The sequence below is a fragment of the Erinaceus europaeus genome, chromosome 15 (assembly GCF_950295315.1).
Source record: "Erinaceus europaeus chromosome 15, mEriEur2.1, whole genome shotgun sequence".
In the NCBI taxonomy this organism is placed as follows: Eukaryota; Metazoa; Chordata; class Mammalia; order Eulipotyphla; family Erinaceidae; genus Erinaceus; species Erinaceus europaeus.
In genome coordinates, this window is record NC_080176.1 from 51,764,287 (window position 1) to 51,784,560 (window position 20,274).

General features: G+C 50.5%; 1 protein-coding gene across 40 annotated transcripts in view; it reads right to left on the reverse strand.

The window, feature by feature from the left end:
- The window catches only part of CELF4 (CUGBP Elav-like family member 4), a 343,362-nt gene that overhangs the window by 66,766 nt on the left and 256,322 nt on the right, over nucleotides 1-20,274 (reverse strand). For 23 of the 40 annotated variants that reach the window (XM_060173775.1, XM_060173772.1, XM_060173794.1 and 20 more), the window contains exon 3: nucleotides 11,088-11,166. In XM_060173775.1, coding sequence (XP_060029758.1) covers nucleotides 11,088-11,166 — 79 coding nt within the window. The remainder of the gene's footprint in view (nucleotides 1-11,087; nucleotides 11,167-20,274) is intronic. The other 17 variants (XM_060173782.1, XM_060173781.1, XM_016190473.2 and 14 more) reach the window with 1 other exon arrangement.

Genomic DNA, 20,274 nt, shown 5'->3' on the forward strand with positions numbered 1-20,274 from the left:
CAGCAGGGAAGCAATTACAGAAGCCAGACCTTCCACCTTCTGCACCCCATCATGACCCTAGGTCCATACTCCCAGAGGGATAAAGAATAGGAAAGCTATCAGGGGAGAGGATGGGATACAGAGTTCTGATGCTACTACCCTCTTATCCTATGGTTTTTGTTAGTGTTTTTTTTTTAATAAATAAAAAGAAAAAGAAGAAAACACAACACAAACAAAGCAAAACTACTCAAGGTACCACATCTTTGTCTTGCTTGTCTCTGTTTTCATGCCTGCAACTCTGAGTCCAGATGCTGTACTGGATAAATCTGTTACCTTTAGTGATCACTTCCTCCAGGAAGCTTCCCTCATCCTGCCGCATTCTGGTAATTTCCTTGCTCAGAACCGTTCTGGCTTTAATTTTCACTGTGTAGTTCACACCTTCTCAGAGACCTTCACCTCTCTCCCCTCCTCTTTTTCTGCAGGCTGGGCTCAGAATAAAATGACACCACCAGAAGCTGCCTTACCAAATGCATTCCACCTGCGCCAGCTCTCGGGGGTGGCACCCTCCTGTCTGCAGTAAGAGGAGACAAGGCAGGACTGTAGCAAGGGCAGGGAATTTTTTTTTTCTTCCTCCAGGGTTATTGCTGGGCTCGGTGCCTGCATCATGAATCCACCGCTCCTGGAGGCCATTTTTCTCCCTTTTGTTGCTCTTGTTGTTGTAGCCTCGTTGTGGTTATTATTATTACCATTGTTGATGTTTTCGTTGTTGGATAGGACAGAGAGAAATAGAGAGAGGAGGGGAAGACAGAGAGGGGGAGAGAAAGACAGACACCTGCAGACCTGCTTCACCGCTTGTGAAGCGACTCCCCTGCAGGTGGGGAGTGGGGGGGGGGGGCTTGAGCCAGGATCACCAGTCCTTGCACTTTGAGCCAGCTGCGCTTAACCCACTGCGCCACCGCCCGACCCCCGGCAGGAACTTTTAAACTTATTTTTACTTTTATTTATCTTTTTTTATTGCCACCAGAGTTATTGCTGGAGCTAGGTGCCTACACACTCCTGTTGACCATGTTTTCTTCCCCCCTTTTCTTTTTTATTTGACAGGACAGAGACATTAAAAGGGGAGGGGGAGGGAGAGACAGAGAGGGAGAAAGAAAGAGCGACACCTCTAGTACTGTGTCACTGCAGCTGCTCCTGTCACTGGATCAGCTTCCCTTCTGGCAGGTGAGGGCCAGGGACTGGGACGGTAACAGGTGAGTTCCTCCCAGTACACCGTCACCTGGCCTCCTGGGCAGGGAATCTGGAGTCAGAGCACCTGGCTGTCTGTCTGTCCTGTTTTCCTTCCTGCTCAGTTCCCTCCCCCCTCTGGCCACACATCCCTAGAATAGGATTTTCAGATCATCACTTCCTGTTCCTTGCATGGCCTACATGTATCTGTATAAAACACCTTCTAGAAGTCAGTGCCCCCTTAGCTCACCACTCCCCCTGCAAAAGCAGACCCCTGGCTCTGGCCTCAGGAGACCCTCCAAAGTAGTCTTGATTCAGGCCCGCCTTGCACACTTCTGGGCTCCACACCCCCCTCTCTAAGGGCACAGCAGGTGTCAACTATTCTGATATCTGGCTCAGACTGGCTCTCCAGCCTCCCCAGTCCTGAATTGTCACAGGGCTGGTCCAAATGGGGTGAGCCCAGAGTCAAGGCTGCGTAGAGGTCTGCCTGCCAGGGGAAAGTTGGTCTGTAATATTTTCTCTCTCCTCACCTATCTTTCCAGTAAGTGGGGGTCTCTCCCCAGCTTGCCCACACAGTGCCCCCATCCCCAGGACTGGTTGCCCTGAGGGGTGGTCGTTGGGTGGGAGATGAGAAGGCCATGCTCCATTCTCTCTATCCCTCCTGTTTCTTTCTTCTAGCCCCTTCTGTCTGGGCACAGTGCACGTGGCAGCTTTTAAATATCATCTCAGAGCCTATTTGCAATGATTAATACCCCATTTCCCCAGTAACATTCCTTTGCTAAATTAGCCTGGGCCAGAGAGAATTGGACAAGGAGCCTCAGACTCTCAACTTGACTTGCAGAATGAATTTAAAAATAAAAAAAGAAAGAAAGAAAGAAAAGGGTGGGAAAAGTCTCAAAAACAAAATGCAGATCAATCAACACCCCTCCCCCGCTAGCTGCAAACCTCAAGTCCATTTAAACTCAGCAGGTTTGCAGTTAATTATAATTTCGCACCTATAGCAGGATTACTGAGGTATTTACAATGTGTATCTGTCTCCTCTACTCAGCCACCACTACTGAGCCACCACCGGGCCCTCCCTGGGGATCCTCTCCACAAGCCACCTCTTCCCCCAGACACAGAGATGTAACTTCAAGCAACTCCCATTTGAGCTTGGTGGTTGGGTAAACCAGGCTTCCTAGATTTTTATTTATTTATTTTTTTGGATTTTCTTTTGTAAAAAGGGACCAGGGAGAGGAAAGAGACAAACAGGGTTCTAGCTGGGAGTCAGAAGACACAGACAGTGTAGAGAATGAAAGACCTCAGAGTGGGGCCACGTTGCATTACGACCATGTTTGGAAATGAGGAGGGATTGTGGTCAGGTGGGTGGTAGAACTTCCTGCCCTAAGAAGCTGAACCCAAGGCAATGTGGGGTCTAATTTCTGAGCTTTTCCCAAAGGCAGGTGGTCCACACAGGGTCAGAGACAGTGGCTGCTGGCTGGGTTGAGCTGTCTTACGTCTTTAAGCTTTCTCTGAACACTAGTCCCAGATCAATCAGGGCTTCAAGCATGCCACTTCTGCAGGAACACTGGCTTTGGGCTGGCGCTCAATGGAAAACATTACAATCAGCAGCTCAAGGAATTCCACAGGGACAAGGCCAGGCCAGGCTGACAAAACAAGGTTTCCAGGCTCTGAAGAGGGCCTGGGGTGGAGTTTCTTCACTGGGGTTTGGAAAAGGGTCCAGCTGGGTGAGGTGTGTGGACTCAAGAGGAGGGAGTGGACACAACAGCTGCTGGAGCCTCTCTACGCCTTGGGTGGGTGGGTGGGGTCCTGGCCCACTGGGTACTTAGTGCTGGATCCCTCGCCTCAGACAGAGGTCAGCTTTGTTCACGTTGACCCTTTGTCCCTGGGCACTCACACTGCTGTGGGAAGGAGGGGTGGCCCAACATTTTCACAGACATGTTCTCTTGCCTAGCATGCCAGAAACACACTGCCCTGTATCTAGGGGTCTCTATGAGGACATAGAAGGAAAGGGGGGGGGGTACTGTGAAGGTAGGGGAGAGAGACAGAGAGACCAAGTAGTGACCCTCCTGGTTGAGCAAATATATTATAATGCACAAGGACCCATGTTCAAGCCCCCAGTCCCCCCAGCAAGGGGAAAGCTTCACAAATGGTGAAGCTGGGCTGTAGGTGTCTCTCTGTCTCTCTCCCACTCTATTTCCCCTTCCTTTCAATTTCTGGCTGTCTCTATCCAATAAATAACAATAAAATAAACGGGGCGGAGTAGAGGGAAAGGGAAAGGGAGAGGGAGAGGGGGAGGTGGAGGGGGAAGGAGAGCATGAGGGAGAGTGAGAGGGAGAGGGGGAGGGAGGGAGGGAGAGAGAGAGAGAACAGCACTAAAGCTCTCTTCAGTGAGGTAGGGGTGCAGGCTCAAACCTGGGTTGCACACATGACAGAGCAGTGTACTATCCAAGTGAGCTATTTTGCCAGTTCAATGCTCTGAAGTTTGAGCATTCTCCTTTAGGGGGATGTTTTGGGGCCTCAGCCACTGGATTCATCACCCCAGAATTCAACCTTTTAGACTGGGGTAAGGTTAGGGCTCCTCTTTCTGGGGGGCCCTGATACAAGATAGGAACCAGCCTCTCCCCCACCACCACACCAAAGTGGAAGACAGAAAGTGCTGGACCCAGGACTCAGTTCCCCAACACCCCCAAGAAGAAAGATCAGGTGGAGGGGGAGGGGGAGGGACTGTGGGACTTGCCTTCTTGATGCCAAACACACAAACCAAGAGGCTCTTGGGGTCTGAGCCCCCACCCCCATTTCCTAGGAAGCCAGCTGGGGATACACAGCCATCCCCAAGCCCTCTGACCACTCTGCCCTCCTCCCCCCACCCAAGCCCCCTTATCTTGTGTTGGGGCTGTGTAATGGAATATCTATTTTTAAAACCAGCTCCCTCTACCTATCAGGAGGCACACACTGCAGTGGTGTCGGTTCAGATCAATCTTCAGCTCACCCTTAGCCCTTTAGCTTTTCATTCCCATGATCCCCTCTGCTGAGGGGGTTTCTCTCCACCCAGAGCTTTTGCAGATGAGTCATTCCTTGACTCCTAAGACTAGAAAACTAGATACTTCTGTAGATGGGGTCAGCCTGCACACCCTGCCCTTCAACACCTGCTCAGTTGTCCACTTAGAAACTAGAGAGTTAGAAAGTTCGCAAGGGGAGACACCCAGATCAGAAGGTCTCTGGTTGTGGCCAGGGGTCTCTAGCAGCTTGGAGACCTTCTAACAGTGGGGAGTGACCCCCCAATAGCATGTTGTCTGTGTCTGTTTAGAAATACATTAATGCTCTGAGGAGGAGCAGTGAGAGATTTAATAGGATTTAGGAAGCCACAGGAAGCAACAGGACTGCAGATGGCAGAGGGGCTGCATTATGTGCCAGCAGGGAGGTTTGATGACAGGGAGTTCCAGGCCTTGCCTCCAACCTCATTTGCCAGCCCAGTGGGGGCCACGGTAAAGGGGGCTGACACCCTAAAGACTCTGGTCAATGAAGGTGGGCAACTGCGGAGGGCCACAGGGCCTGGGCCAGTACCTGCCTCGGGGAGAGAGTGGCAGTGGGGTGACTCACAGGTTGGCAATATGTGCCCCCAGCTTTCTGCCCATCCAGGTCCTGCTAGAGAGGAACCCAGTCAAGAGGAAGAGAGGGGAGCTGGTGGAGGGGCTGGGTAGTGGAGCATCTGATTAAGTGCACATAATACTAAGCTCAAGGATCTGGGTTCAGGTCCCTGGCTCCCTACCTGCAATGGGTCCACTTCATAAAAGGTGAAGCAGGTCTGTATGTGTCTATCTGTCTCTCTCCCTCTCTGTCTTCCACTCCCCTCTTAATTTCTCTCTGTCCTATCCAATAAAATGGAAAAAATGGACACCAGGAGCAGTGAATTTGTATTGCTGGCACTGAACTCCAGCGATAACTACGAAAGCAAAAAAAAAAAAAAAAAAAAGGAACAGGTGGAAGGGGGAAGAAATGGGTCCTCTGCTCCCCTGGCCTCCCCCAGACCCTGCAGCCAGCGGGACAAGCACCACCCCTACCTGTGTCCACCTGACACCTTTCCATGAGCCATGGGGTCTCCGTCTTTCCTCCTGTCGGGCTCAGACTCATGGTCCCTGCTTTGCCTCCCTTCCTGGAGTCTCACAAACCTACTCAGTAAAATGCCACCAGATGGTCCAGTCAGGGAGCCTTGGAGGTTAGTGACCCACTCCTGTGGAGTGATGGCTCCCCCAGTTCAGACTCACATGTGCCCCAGTCAAAGGTCTGTGCTAGCTGGTGGCAAAGGATGAGAATGAGGACTGCAGTGCCTGGGGACCATGATGACTGGCCTTGGAAGGCTGTGCCATTCTTTGTCATGTTTCCTTGTGGGAGCCCCCCAGGGTCACATCTGTCACTTGTTACCTTCTAGGGCTGGGGCATTTCTTGCAATTCTGTTTGTTTTTTGTGGAGCTGCTGATTCACACATGTGTGATATCAGTGCCCCAGACCATTTTTCATTCATCTATTCATATATATATGGGGCAGGCAGTGGCACAGCTGGTTAAGTTCTCACGTTACAATGTAGAAGGACCCAGGTTCAAGGCCCTGGTCTCCACCTGCAGGGGGAAAGCTTCATGAGTAATGAGGTAGGGCTATAGGAGTGCCTCTCTCTCTCTCTCTCTCTCTCTCTCTCTCTCTCTCTATATATATATATATATATATATATATCTTTATCTATCTCCATCTCCCCTTTCAATTTCTCTTAGTCTTTATCCAATAATAAATAAATAATATTAAAAATAAAATTGTGTATAAAAAATTAAAGGGAGGAGAGAGAGGGTGAAAGAGAGAGAGGGAAGGAGAGAGGCCACAGCCCTGGAGCTCCCTCCCATGCCACAGCACCTCCAATGTGGTGCTGGGGCTCAAATCTGGGGGTATGGCATGGTACACACCTTGCTGGGTGAAATCCCTTGGCAGTGTGGGTGTTCAGCCGTGTGGGGTAGTTGTTGGTGGCATGCAAGGTATGAGCACATTCCCCGCTGTGTGTGTGAGGTGTGTGCTGGGGGTACAGGGGAGCTTGGAGGAGACAGCAGACGTCTGCTAGTGCAGGTCTAAGGGGCAGTGGTGACTGGGACTTGTGGGGTGAGCAGATTAGTGTTTGCTGTGCTCAGGCCAGGCCTCTTCCTTTCTTCCCCTCCTCAAGGGCCTGGAAGTGACCTCAAGCCCTTTGAGGAGGGGACTTGTCCCACTCCCAGCTTCCTCTAGTGCAGTGATGGGGAGCTATTCTGCCTAGGGCTATTTGCAGGTTTCTGTTTCCTTTCTCCCTCCCTTCATTCTTCCTTCCCTTCTTTCCTTCCTTCCTTCTTTTTCTTTCTTTCTCCTTCTCCCCTATCTTTTTCTGTCCCTTTCTCCCTCCCTTCTTTCCTTCCTTCCTTCTCTTTCACTTTATTTCTTTCTCCTTTCCCCTCTCTTTTTCTGTCCCTTTCTCCCTCCCTTCTTTCTTTCCTTCCTTCCTTTCACTCTCTCTTTTCCTTTCTTTCTCTCTCCTCTCTTTTTCTTTCCCTTTTCTCTTCCTTTCCTTCTTCCTTCCTTCCTTCCCCTCCCTCTCTCCCTCCCTCCCTTGACAGAGAAAGTGAAAGAGACCATAGCACTCCAACTTCCTTCAGTGCAGTAGGAACCAGGCTAGAAGCTGGGTCTTTCACATGGCAAGCAGTGCACTATCCAAAAGAGTTATTTTGCTGGCCCTTTTTAGTTCCCCTTTATAGCATCATTTTGAGGACCAGACAAAATCACCCACTGAAAAAATGAGTACTTAGTGTTGCCACCTTCTGCCTGTGGCTGCCTTGGCAGGGTGAGACCCAACAATTTCAAGGACTCATGGGGCAGACATTCCCTCCCCCTACTCTAGGGCATCCCAGGAGTCCCTGTATCCCTGAGAGGAACTCCCCACCACCTGGCTGCAGGATCCTGGCTTGGCGAGGGGCTTGTCTATAAGACTTGGGGCTCTCCTGCAGATCTGCAGTCTGAGACTTTATCAAGATGCTGCAGCTGTGGGAGAAGGGGACCCCACTCAGATGCTGAACATGAACTAGCTCTGGGGGTGGGGTCACCTTCAAGTCTCAGGTGGTGTCTCTGCCCCTGAGATTTCCAGGATGGGTGTGGGCAGGGGTGCCACTTACTCGGTTCCTCTTTACCACACCTAGGTCTTGTCCCCCCAGTTAACAAACTGGCTTGCTAGTTGGGGGTAGGGGCCGTGCATCTAAGTTTAATGCTACTTGCCCCAGAAAGCTCTGTGGGATTGGCTGGACCCTCCCTGCAGAAGGAGAGTTGCTGGCAAGTTGTCCCTCATTTAGTGTTCTCCCCTGTCTTGCTGGAATCCTGGCTCTTGATAGGACCCCTCTCTCTCAAATTCTTGTTTTCACATATGCCCTCATTGTCTCTAGCCAAACTTAACTACACTTTTTGGTCCAATTCTCACCTCCTCCGGGAAGCCCTTCCTGCCTGCTCCTCTGTGAATACTTTTTTCTCAGTTCCAACCCTGGTTTGCACAGATAGGTCTAGAAACTCCTTGTCCAGCTTTGCCTACCTTGCCTCCATCGTCTGGGACCCTCCCCCCACCCCCATAGCCACCTGAAAAATGGGCCTAGAGGAGTGACAAATGACACTACATCCTGAGATGGAGAGACTATCCTGGAAGACTGATGAAGGCAGAACTCCTCGGTTTAGTGACTGCCTGACACAGGCTTGGATTCCAGCTCTGTCATCTTCTAGCTGTGTGACTTCAAACAAGTTTCCTAACTCCTCTGTGCTAAGACTTTTTTTTGTCTCTAGACTTATTGCTGGGGCTTGGTGCCTACACTGCAAATCCACTGCTCCTGGTAGACATTTTTCTATTTTATTGGATTGGACAGAGAGAAATTGAGAGAGGAAGGAGAGATAGGGAGAAAGAGAGACACCTGCAGACCTGCATCACCACTTGTGAAGCTACTTCCTGCAGGTAGGGATTCGGGGGCTCAAACCGGGATCTTTGCACGGGTCCTTGCACTGAGTACTATGGGCGCTTTGAGTACTATGGGTGCTTAACCTGATGCACCATTGCCAGGCCTCCCTGTGCTCAGACGTTTAAAGGGAACCAGTCACTCCTACTATCCAAACACCCAAACTTGAATACCAGACTTCTCAGGAGATCTGTGAGCAGTAGCATTGTTGGGGGCTGGACCTTCTCACCCTGGAGGAGAAGTGGGGGACCCTGGGGTTCATTCTAGGCAAAGCTAGAAGTAGATTTCATGACAGTGCATCTTTGATTCTTGCATCTTCAGTCCAACACCCCCCCCCCCCCCCGCCCCGGAGATGAGACTGGAGCTGACACCAGCAAGAAGAGACCAGACCACAGGGGGTCCTGTCAGCATACCTCTGTCCATTTCTGTGCCCCTTCCTGGACCCCACTCCCTCCAGAGCAGCTGAGATCACCAAGATTTGTCTCTAGAAGCTTGAGACTTGGGGCAAGCAGCTGAGGCCCTGATGGGACATCTTTCTGTGATGGTAAGACCAGAAGTGACCTCTCTCCTGTCCCACTGACCTTCTACATATACCACAAAACCCCCAGCAGAAAAGTCCACTGCCTGCACTGCTCAGGGGCATTCAGAAACACCTGCAGGGAACCTGAGGTCCTCAGAGCATGTGCACCCCATGTCTTAAGTGTTCCAATATGTCTGGAACCTGAGCTCACACTTCCAGAGCTTGGAGAGGAGGAAAGGAGGATGAGACGCTCCCCCTCTTCCTGGGGTTGTTTCCTTTCTCTGCCCCTCCCAGTCTCCTCCCAGTTGCACCTCTAAGTCTTTCTCTCAGCCCCTCCTCCCAGGCCTCTGCCCTCCCTTTTGTGTTCCCCCTCCCACCCCACATGCTTTTCCTATCCCACTTCTTTCATCTTTTTTAATGTCCACCTCCCACCCATCCACTCCTTGAAGTATTTAATGGATATTAAATTATTTTAAGCGGACTTTTTTCTTCTTCTTTTTTAATAGCTTGGTGATAGTGCTGACTCAGGGCCATCTCCGTGTTTAATATTGAATAAGCAATTAATAGATAGATGTTTAGGTTTGGCTTGCCTCTCCCCCTCCCCTGCCCCTCTCCCTTCCCAGCACAGGAAGAAGAAAAGAGCTGATTAATCTGGTTCGGGGCAAGTGGCAGTGGCAGAAGATAGATGGGGGAAAGAAGATGAGCTTAGCATCTTGCAGGCAGAGAGCTACTACAAGGCAAGTGAAGGGAGGGAAGGGGTCAGTTACAACTCAGCAGGGTCTGGCTGGGCTCAGGACTTCCAGGCACCCCAGTCTGAGACCTGGCTGGACCTGAAGCTGTCTGTGTTGCCACTGGTGGCTTCCCTGCTTCTTCCAGATACCAGGCTGCTCTGCCTTCTTCTTTCCATGCGGCATCTAGGACCAGCCCAGGGCTCTCTGGCTGCTCCTCCCTTGGGGGCCTCCTCGTGAGAATGTAGATGTCACCTAGTGTTCCACCTCGGTTCCCGTCCAGCTGGGGGTGGTGGCTCTACACTTCAGGTGTGGGAGAGTGGGGTCAGAGCTGTGGGCTGGGATAACATTACAGCCCCCAGAAGCTGTGCACCCAGGTTGGGGTCCCACTGGGGCCTGGGGCTGGGGGGGGGGTAGCCTGAGGTGGTGACCACAGGGCAGAGAGAAGGTCACCTGTGCCCCTCCATGGTTTCCTCTGGGAAAGATCTTTTACTTATTTATTTATCCATCATTTCCTTCATCAAAGGTCTGTGTCCTTATCCCCACCCCATAGATAACCACTATAGTTCTCTCTCCATCTTGAAAATAGGTTGACATTTCCCTCCCACATTTGTATATTCAGTTGTCCATATTCTGTATGAGTGAAATCAGTCTAGAGTTGTCCTTCATCTCCTTACACTTGATCTTAGCCAAAAGGCTGAGAAGCAATCCCTTCACCTCCTTACTTGCTTCACTGAGCACCATCTTCAATTCCATCCACTCTACCCCAAAGGGTACCAACTCACCCCTTTTTGTTGCTGCATAATACTCTGTTGAGTAGATGTCCCACAGCTTTATTTTTATCCAGTCATCTGTCAAGGGGCATTTTGGTTGTTTTCAGGATTTTGCTATTGTGAATAAACCTGTCGTGACCCTGAACTTGAAAGTAGCTTTTGCCTGTTTTACTTGTTTTTTTTTTTTTTTTTGGTGGTGGTGGTGGTGGTGGGAGAGGGTGATGAAACAGATTGCTCAGTGCCCATCTGAGCCAAGACCCAGTAGGCAAACACCACGGCGTAAATAAAGGGCCCTGAGTCCGGGCATCTGGTAAGAACCCAAGATCCCAACCCAAGTGCTCGGCAAAAGAAACCCATAGCCTGACCTGGTGGCGCCTCTTGTGAACTGGGGTGATGCCCTCATGGGCAGGGAAGAGCCCACCTTGGGAAACAGAGACCAATCGCTGCACCCTCCTGTCCCCTTCCTGGCATCTCCCCATCTCTGTCACCAGGAGCTGGATTGGCCCACACTGCATGGTCCTTACTCATATGTGACCCTTGTCAGACCTGCCCTGTTCTGGCCTGCAGCCCTCCCCCCCCCCTCAGCTGACACCTTCTGATTAGCCAAGTTCATTCATTCACATCAGTGTCTTCCTGGATGACATGGAGCAGATGGGGGCCCAGAACACTCTGGGAAGGAGCAGTCCAATAGCCCCCACTTCCCTCTACTGATCTCCCACTAACTCCTTGCCCCAAAGCTCTTTCCCACCCTCAGGTTGGCAGGCTCCAGGGGTAGGAGGAGGGGGCAGGGAGCCGCTGCATGGAGAGAGGTGGGCAAGAGGGGTGGGGAGGAAAGGAGGGGCAGAGACAAGTGGGCCCTCACGTGAAGGGGGCTGGCGCAGGCAGCTACTACCTCCTCGGCTCTCGCTGTCCGCTGGCTTCACCTGGATTGGCCGGTTCATCTGCAACAGAGCACAGAGGGGTAGTGTTAGAACAGGCCAGGTATGGGGGTGGGTGAGCAGCACAGCCACGCCCAGGTATACACAGGGCTGGCAGCATGTGCAGACCGCACCCACCACACCTGTACAGGTGCACCCACCCCTTTGGTCCCCAGGGCCCTTCCTCCCAGAATTCTGGGGAGAATCCCTCTGAACAACCATGACATCTGAATCCTAGCTGCCCCCACAGAGCACGTGGGTCACAGGAATAGAAGAGAAAAGAAAAATGGTTTTATCAAAATGACTTGATTGCAGGTGAGAATGAATCCTTGCCCAGAATGGGTTTGGCAGAGAATTTCACCCCACCCCATACCCTCTGGCAGATGTGGATTGTGGGGTGCACGAGTTTCTGGAACACCAGGCTCCAGGCTGCAGCACAGCTTGAGGGCTCCCCTCTCAGGTCCTCAGGGAAGAGGTGTTGGGGGCGGGGTGCGGCCTCAGGGCCTGAGCCTCCCAAGCTTCATCTCTTGGGAATGTGGCTCAATGCCTCCTTCAGACCACTAGGGGTCTCTGAACTCCAAGCATCTGGCTTAACAGCCTATTTGATCCTTTCAGTTATTCTAGAAGGCTCCAAGGTCCCAAGATATGTAAACAATAAAAAACCGGCAAGAGTCCCACAACAGAATTGTGCCGCAGGTCCCTATGGGTGCCTTGGTCTGTCGCAGTCCCTTTATTTTTCCCTTCTCACACTTGCATTTCCCTCTCAGAAATCACCCTTAGGCACTGGCCAGGTGAGATATTAAGTCTCGTTTTATAAGTGGAGAAACTGAGGCAGGCTGTGCTTGGAAATCTGAGTCTGCCAGGACCCTTCTGGATTCCTGTCCCCTGAGTGGTAGGTAAGCTTCCGCTGCTAGCTCCCTCCTGCACAGAGACTGGGTGAATCAGTCACATGCTGCCTGCAGCCTTCTGGTGTAGGATTCAAAGTTGGTTTTGGCTGCGTCAAAACATTTGGGCGTGTGTATGTGTGTGTGTGTGTGGGGGGGGGTGTGATGTGACTCAGCAAGGTGAAGCCAAGGCCTGGGGAGGACACTGATGCCAACGTCAGAGGCAGGAGCAGAGGAATGGTGGCAGGGCATGACATTGAGGCGGGGCCGTGGGGGGTTGCGGGGCTTTCACCAAGAAGGTGTGAGGGGGCTGCAGCTGACACCCCACTTGGTCCCACTTGTGAAGCTGAGAGAGAAAAGGCTGCTCCAGACTCAGTTCTGTCAGGAGATTTTTGTTGTTCTCATCACAGGGAGAAGAAAGGGAGGCAGACTTCCGGGCTTCCATTCCAGCTTCCCCATCACTCAACTACTTGTTCTGTTTCTTCCTTTATTTTTAATTTTATTTACTTTTTTATTGTCTTTAGCAGAGCATTGTTCAGCTCTGACTCATGGTATTGCTGGAGATTGAACTGGGGGCCTCTGGGGCTTTAGACATTAAAGTCTTTTTGTATAGTCATTATGCTATCTTATCCTCCTGTCTAATCCCTGATAGAAACTTTCAGAATGTAAAGCAGGCTTCTGTCACCTGGCTCCCCACCTGCAGGAGGAAGCTTCATGGTTAGTGAAGCAGGGCTGCAGGTGTCTCTCTCTTTCCCCATCTCCTCCTTGCCTTTCAACTTTTCTCTGTCCTATTAAATAAAAGAGAGAGACAGAGGGGAAGAACGAGAGAGGGGGGAGAAAGAGATAGAGATTAATAAAGGAAAAATGGCCTTTAGGAGTTGTGAATATGCCATTCAGGCACCGAGCCCCAGTGATAACCTTAGTGGCAAAAAAAGTGGGGGGGAACACTCATATCTCTGGGGAGTCTGTGGAGAGGTTCCTTGGGCTACTAAATCCTCTGCCCACCTACTCCACATCTTGCCTCCTCTTGCAGTGCTCCACTCCCTAGGCTCCAGCCTCTGTCTCTTCTGTGTCCATTCCCCTGATTTGCTACCTGCTAGCTCCTTTCTCTGACTATTGACTGGGAAGCTACTGGGAAGGATCCCTTGAGGAGCCCCATCCAGAGAGCACATGGCATGGCTGCACCAACAGGAGCACAGACAGATGTTCCAGGCTTACCGTCAGGCTCCTGTGAATGGTGGGGCTTGGCTCTGGGAAACATATCACTGAAGGGCTGTGTCCTTGTGTGAGTGAGCATCAGAGAGTGTATCATTGATACAGGACAGTGTCGCCTGGTTGAGCAACTGGTTGGGGCCACCACTGTGGTGGGTCAAAATATCAGAGAGACACGTGTGCTGCCTATTGGTGACATCTGATGTTGTTCACTTATCACCACTTCTGAGATGGATGCAAAGACATTATCTTAAGAGAGTACTGATCTGAGGTGGGGTGGTGGTGCACGTGGTTAAGTACACACATTACAATGCACCAGTGTGAGACAGCCTGTGAATAGGACTTTGGGACTTGATTAGCAGGGCTGAGGCTGAACTGTGAGAATATAATTAGCACACGGCTGACGTCAGGCTGCCGGACTTACAGAGACCAAGTTATTTAACTTCCAGGTGGCTGGAAGTCCACCCCACCCCCCACCCGGCTCCCTTCTGCTCATGCTCAGGCTGGTCGGCTTCCTAGGACCCATCATGCTGCCTCTCACAAGAGAGACTGAACACATGAAGCTGAACTTTGGTAACTTATGGGTTCACGGGCCTGGTCTAGTCTTACCCCTGCCGATAACTGCCCTATCTTGCTGTACCTAAAATATACTGTTCCGTAGTGCTGTACTGCCACGTAATAAACACTGTTTTAAACTAGTGCCCAGCAGCACGCCCCCTCTAGTTTTTATTTTATTAATTAAAATGCACAAGGACCCTGGTTCAAACCCCCAGTCTACCTGAGCGGGGGACGGGGATCTTCAAAAGTAGTGAAACAGGACCACAGGTATTTCTCTTTCTCCTTCTCTATCTTCCCTTACCTTCTCAAGTTCTCTCTGTCTTTATCTAAAACAAACCTAAAAATATTCTTGAGAAAGTATTGATTTATTAGTGGTTTGCACATTTGAAATCCTGTGCACATGTCAGGAGCATAGCTTCACCTCTTTGTAAGTGGCTAAGCCTCCCCTCACCCACCACCAATGTTCTAATGCAGGTCTCCCCTCCTCCTCCCCCCTGCCAGTTACTACTGTGCAGAGTCTTTGAGTTATTTTGTGTGTGTGTGTGTGTGTGTGTGTGTGTGATTGGTTATTTTTCCTTAGTCATGTATATTTCACATGTGAGTGGTCATTGTTTCTCACTTTCCGACTTATTTCATCTTGGCATGATCACATCACATTCTATCCAGGTTGGTACAAAAAGCAAACTCCTTTTTTTTGTTTCTTTTAGGTAGACACAGAGTGAAAGAGACCACAGCAGCAAAGCAAAGTTTCCTTCAATATGGCGGGGGCCAGTCTCAAACTTGAGTGGTACACAGGCAAGTCAGCATACTGTACAAATGAGTTATTTCAGTGGCTGCAAGCTGTCTTATTCATTTTTTGTTTGTTTGTTTATTTAAAAGTTTTATTGTCACCAGGGCTATCACTGGGGGTTGGTGTCAGTACTATGCATCCACTGTTCCCAGCAGCCACTTTTCCTTATTGATTCCCTTTCTATTTTATTAGAAAGGACAGAAAGAAATTAGGAGAGGAGGGGAAGACAGAGAGGGAGAAAGACAGATACCTGCAGACCTGCTTCACTGCCCATGACATGTTCCCCCTTACAGGTGGGGAGTGGGGTGCTTGAACCCAGATCCTTGCAATTGGTAAATGTGCACCACTGCCTGGCTCCCAAATAGCCCTTTTAATAATTACTGTATTTCTGTTTCTTTTAAAATGTTACTACCTTTATCTATTTACTATATAGAGACAGCCAGAACTTGAGAAGGGGGAGATAGGGAGAGAGACAGAGAGACACCTATAGTCTTGCTTCACCACTCGCAAAGCTTTCCCTCTGCAGGTGGGGACTAGGGCTTTGACCCTGGGTCCTCACACATTGTAATGTATACTCAACCAGGTGTGCCGCCACTTGGCCCCTCTACTATGTCTCTCTACCCAGCCATTAGAGGATAAGCATCTAGACTGTTGCCGTGTCTTGGCTATTGTGAACAATGCTGCTGTGAACAAAGAGATGGGTCTATATTGAGTGTCTTTTCATATCAATGTAGTACTGGCATCATTGCACACAGCATTTTACTGCTCTAGGACCAACTTTTTCATATAAAATAAAAAGTTCTGATAGAGAGAAAGGGAGAGAGACCACAGCACCAGTACTCCTGGTGTTATGATGACACACACTCGCGCTCTTTTTAAAATTTCTTTATTGGGAAGTTAATGTTTTACATTCGACAGTAAATACAATAATTTGTACATGCATAACATGATGACACTCTCATTCAGTGCCTAGGCTCAAACCTGGGCTCTGTGCATGGCATGGTACACACCCTACCAGTTGGAACTGCCTTCTGGCCCATGTTTCCTTTCTCCTCCCTCTCCCTCTCCCTCTCCCTCTCCCTCTCCCTCTCCCTCTCCCTCTCCCTCTCCCTCTCCCTCTCCCTCTCCCTCTCCCTCTCCCTCTTCCTCTCCCTCTCCCTCTCCCTTTCCCTTTCTCTCTTTCCCTCTTCCCCTCCTTTTTAACTTAGTGGTTTGATATCCTTTGAATTAGTATCTGGTAGTGGTACTCTTGGGTCACATGGCATCTGCAATTATGTATCCTTCACTTTAACTGTGGAAATAGGCGAAAATAGTGTTATCAAGGGGGACCCAGGCCTCTTGACACCTGTCTAGGTGTTCAGCAAATGCTGGGAACCAAACACTACAGACTTGGAAAGAAATTGAGATGGGATAGAGAGAGAGGGAAAGAGAGATATCTACAGACCTGTTTCACCACGCATTTGGAAAGCAGGGACTCAAACCCTGGTCCTCACTTAGGGTAACATGTGCAATTAACACAGTGTGCCACTGCCTGGTCTGGGAGTGAGTACTTTTCATGCCCTGCTATGATGTTGGGGTAACCAGTGTCCTGACAGTCTGTGCAGAGCTGTCAGAGAGGAGCCAGCTAGGCAGAGAGATAAAGTAGCATTTTGTACTTGCTTAACACTTAGTAGAAATGAGGTGTCAGACTCAGCCAGGAAACTGGCTGGAAGCAGGTGGCCAGCCTGGAGGAGGAGTTCTTTTCTTCTGACCTGGTTAGAAAAAATAGTGGATAGTGGGGAGTCTGACCCCACCTATGACTCCAGGACCTCTGGTCCCCACTGTGTCCCCAAAATGGGAGCTCATAGCTGGTGCCACTCATCACCCCACTTCATGTTCCGTTGCCCCACTCCTGCCTCTCCTTTTCTTAGTCACTGGAAGGTAATTTTCAGGGAGGGACTAGAGCTGGGGTTTGGGGGATCTAGGCTGGGGCCTTCTTTACTATTTGAAAAATGACTTATTTATTGTCACCAAGGTTATTGTTGGGGCTCAGTGTTGGCACTACGAATCAGCTGCTCCCCACGGCCATTTTTTTTCCATTTTATTGGACTGGACAGAGAGAAATTGAGAGAGGAAGGGGGAGATAGAGAGGGAAAGAGAAAGAGACCTGCAGACCTGTATCATCGCTTGTGAGGTATCCTCCCTGCAGGTGGGGAGTGTAGTGGGGGCTCGAACCCAGATCCTTGTGCAGGTCCTTGCACTTAGTATTATGTGCGCTTAACTGGGTGCACCACTGCTTGGCCCCCCAAATGATTTATTTATTAATGAGAAAGACGGAGAGAAGGAACCAGAGCATCAGTCTGGTACACAGGACATTAGAGATGAAACTCTGGGCTTCGTGTTTGAGAGCCCAATGCTTTATTTACTGCGCCACCTCCTGAGTGTCTCCAGCGTCCCAACAGAGGCCTAGTGGTCGTCAGGCCTCAAGACCCTGAGAAAGGTTTGGCTTCTCTGTTGGTCTCCGGGGTCAGTCCTTTCAGGTAACTGAACTCCTGCAGCTGTTTATGGTCCAGCCCCCTTGAGTGGGTGGTGGTGGTAGAGCAAGCAGCTCAGGTCCCAGAATTGGGGCACCCCTGCACCCAGTGCAGCAGCAACTTCTCCCTGGCCCCTTCCCCTGGGCTCAGCCCTCCCTCCCCTCTCCCACCCCCTCCCTGCCACTTTGTGCATCAACACAGAGCCATGCATTAAACAAGACATTCCATTAATTTCTTCATCATCATAACTTACGCTGGGACATACCCTTTAAATATTCATTCAGCTATGAAAACTGGGCATTAAAATTTTAATAATGTCAAGCTCATTTGAACTGGGCTCCTTGGGGACGATTACGATACAATTAGAATAAATACGATGATTGAACTGGTGCAGAGGCTTCACCTGTCCATCCAGCCTGGCTCCTTGCAGAAGGAGAGGGCTGTGGGCAACAGACAGACCTACAGATAGACAGATAGAGGCCAGACTGCTCTCTCTGGAGCCCTTTTTCCTTCCCCCTTCCCCCTTCCCTCTTTGCCTCCTGCCTCCCTTCCCTCTTTCTCATTGCTTCACGCCCACTTCCTACAGGCGCGAACAGGTCTCTGTCGCCCCCTGGGGGCCAGGGTTGGGGTCGTCTCTCCTGAGCAGGAAGTTGGTCCTGTTAACCTCAGAGGTTCCAGGAGAATCTCAATCTCACTGAATTTGCTCTTGTGTCAGAGTTCTCTTCTCACTCATGAAGAAGGGGCTCTCTGGGTCGAGGGAGAAACCCACCAGTGCAAGACCAGCTGGCAGAGTCCGGCTCGCTGGTCCCCAAGTGTCCAAGATGTGTTCTGTCTGTAAGGGGCCAGGTGGTGGCGCACCTGGTTAAGTGCTCACATTACAAGATGCGTTTTGTCCCCAGATAAGGAAGGAGCTGTCCTCACATGCTTCCCTTCTGCTGCAACCACCTTCCTGATGACAGACAAAGAGGTAGGGGAATGAGTCCCCCCTGGACTCCCCTGCCTCACATCTATCTGAATGAGAGCCCAGGGCACTGCCATCCACACACAATGCCCTGTTTGGGACAGCCCTTACTGCCTACAGGGTGACTTGGGGTTTCCTCCACCTGCCCTCTCCATATTCAGCCCCTTTGCCTCACACAAGAGGAGCTCAGTGAGGCTGACCCAGATAGACCCTCTGTGTGTGTGTGTGTGTGTGTGTGTGTGTGTGGTGTTAGAGTCACTGACAGGTAAACTGACTGAGACAAGGGACATGATTTCTTTCTTTTTAAAAGCCTTCTACAGGAGCAGTGAGCAGCCATCTTTTTTATTTAATTTAATTTAATTTTTTATTTTCTGCCTCCACTATTATTGCTGGGCTTTGGTGCCTGAACTACAAATCCACTGCTCCTGGAAGCTATTTTTTCCCTTTGGTTGTTTTTGTTGTTTATCATTGTTGTTGCTGTTATTGATGTCATTGTTGTTGGATAAGAAAAGAGAAATTGAGAGAGGAAGGGAAGACAGAGGGGGAGAGAAAGATAGACACCTGCAGACTTGGTTCACCACTTGTGGAGCTACCCCTGCAGGTGGGGATCTGGGGGCTCGAACAGGGATCCTTAGGCTGGTCCTTGCACCTCATGCCATGTGCGCTTAACCCTCTGTGCTACCACCCAGCAACCAGGACATAATTTCTTATGTAAAGACCCCAACAACTCTAACTCAGGACTTCAGGACTAGAGAGAGTGGGAAGGTAGGGAGAGAGAGAGAGACTGACTATAGCTTTGAAGTTTCCTTCAGTATGGTAGGGGCCAGCCTCAAACCTGGGTCGAGCACTTCTGCATCATTTCCCCACCTGTGACCCAGAAGGTCTGGACTGAGCCCTTGACTGAGACTGGGAGAGGGAGAGGATGGCCAGGGTGACAGAGGCCACTGTTGTATCCTGAGGGGTCTACCAGTGTGCTCTACAGAGGGCTGGGTAAGCCCCAGGGTAGGGGTCTAAACCTCAAAGCCTAGGATCCTCTGTAACTCCTCTGGGGGAGGTGTGAATGCCATCCAATACCCAGCTCCCCTCACCAGAAGGGCTGTGTGAGGAGCCCAAGTCCCTGCCCCTCACCAGCAATTTGAATCACCTTCCCTCCCCCACCCAGTGGATGTTTGTAGGGGAGCCCCCTTCTCATTTCCCTGTCGTTTGCTCCAATGCTCTGAAAATGCCCTGGTTTTCTGAGCTCAGGTCCTCCAGCCCAGTATACGGTGTGGCAGATACTCTGTGTGTTTTCTGGGGACGACCGGGACTTCTGAGTCCCCTACCCAGCTGCAGTGCTGCTCTGGGAAGAGAGTCATGATAGTCAGTGTCTCTTATTTAAAAAAAAAAAAATATCCCAGCACAGAAATGCCCTTAAAGAACTGAAATCGATAGGGCTTCTTATCTTCTTCCACCACCTTCCTGTCTTGACTCACTACGGCATATTTTTTTATTTGCCATTTGATGTCATCCCAGGTAAAGACAAATATAAATTTAAAACTATTAGTCTGGATCCTACCATTCATCTTTATTTTGCATGATGCCAGGTTTTCAATGCAAATCTCAGGACATTTTAAGCCCTGTGCAGACATCACACGATTCATATTTCTCTGCTCCTGCCTGGAGGGGGCCTTGGGCTGGCCAGAGGAGAGAAATGCCAGCCAGACTCAGGAGGGTTATAAGGAGGAGGCAAACATTGCCCAGGCAGGAAGCAGGTTAGTAGTGATTGCTCCCTGGAACCCAGAGATCTTCCCAGGTACCCAGAACTCAGCTCTGCTGACAGGGAGCAGACTTCACCTGCTAGGAGCCATCAGCCCAGTTGAAATTGGGGCTTGGAAACTAACAGGACATCATCAATGTCCATGCCTTTTCTCAGGCCCCCAGCCCACAGCTAGACATGCCACAGAACTGCTATTCTGGGAGGGGGGGGACCACAGAGTGTGTGGCTAAACCCTCGTGCTCCCCTCTCCTGCACCCAGGCCCCTACACTGGCAGATGTGGCAGAGTGACCGCAGGTGGGGTTCAGGATGTGTGTGGACAGGAAAGCCCTTGGAGTCAGCACTGCACAGGAACAGAGATGCTGGGCTGGTGAAATAGCTCACTTAGGGTGTTGCTTTGCCAGGTGTGTGAGCCAGGTTTGAACCCAGCTCCCACTGCACTGAAGAGCTGGTATTGTGG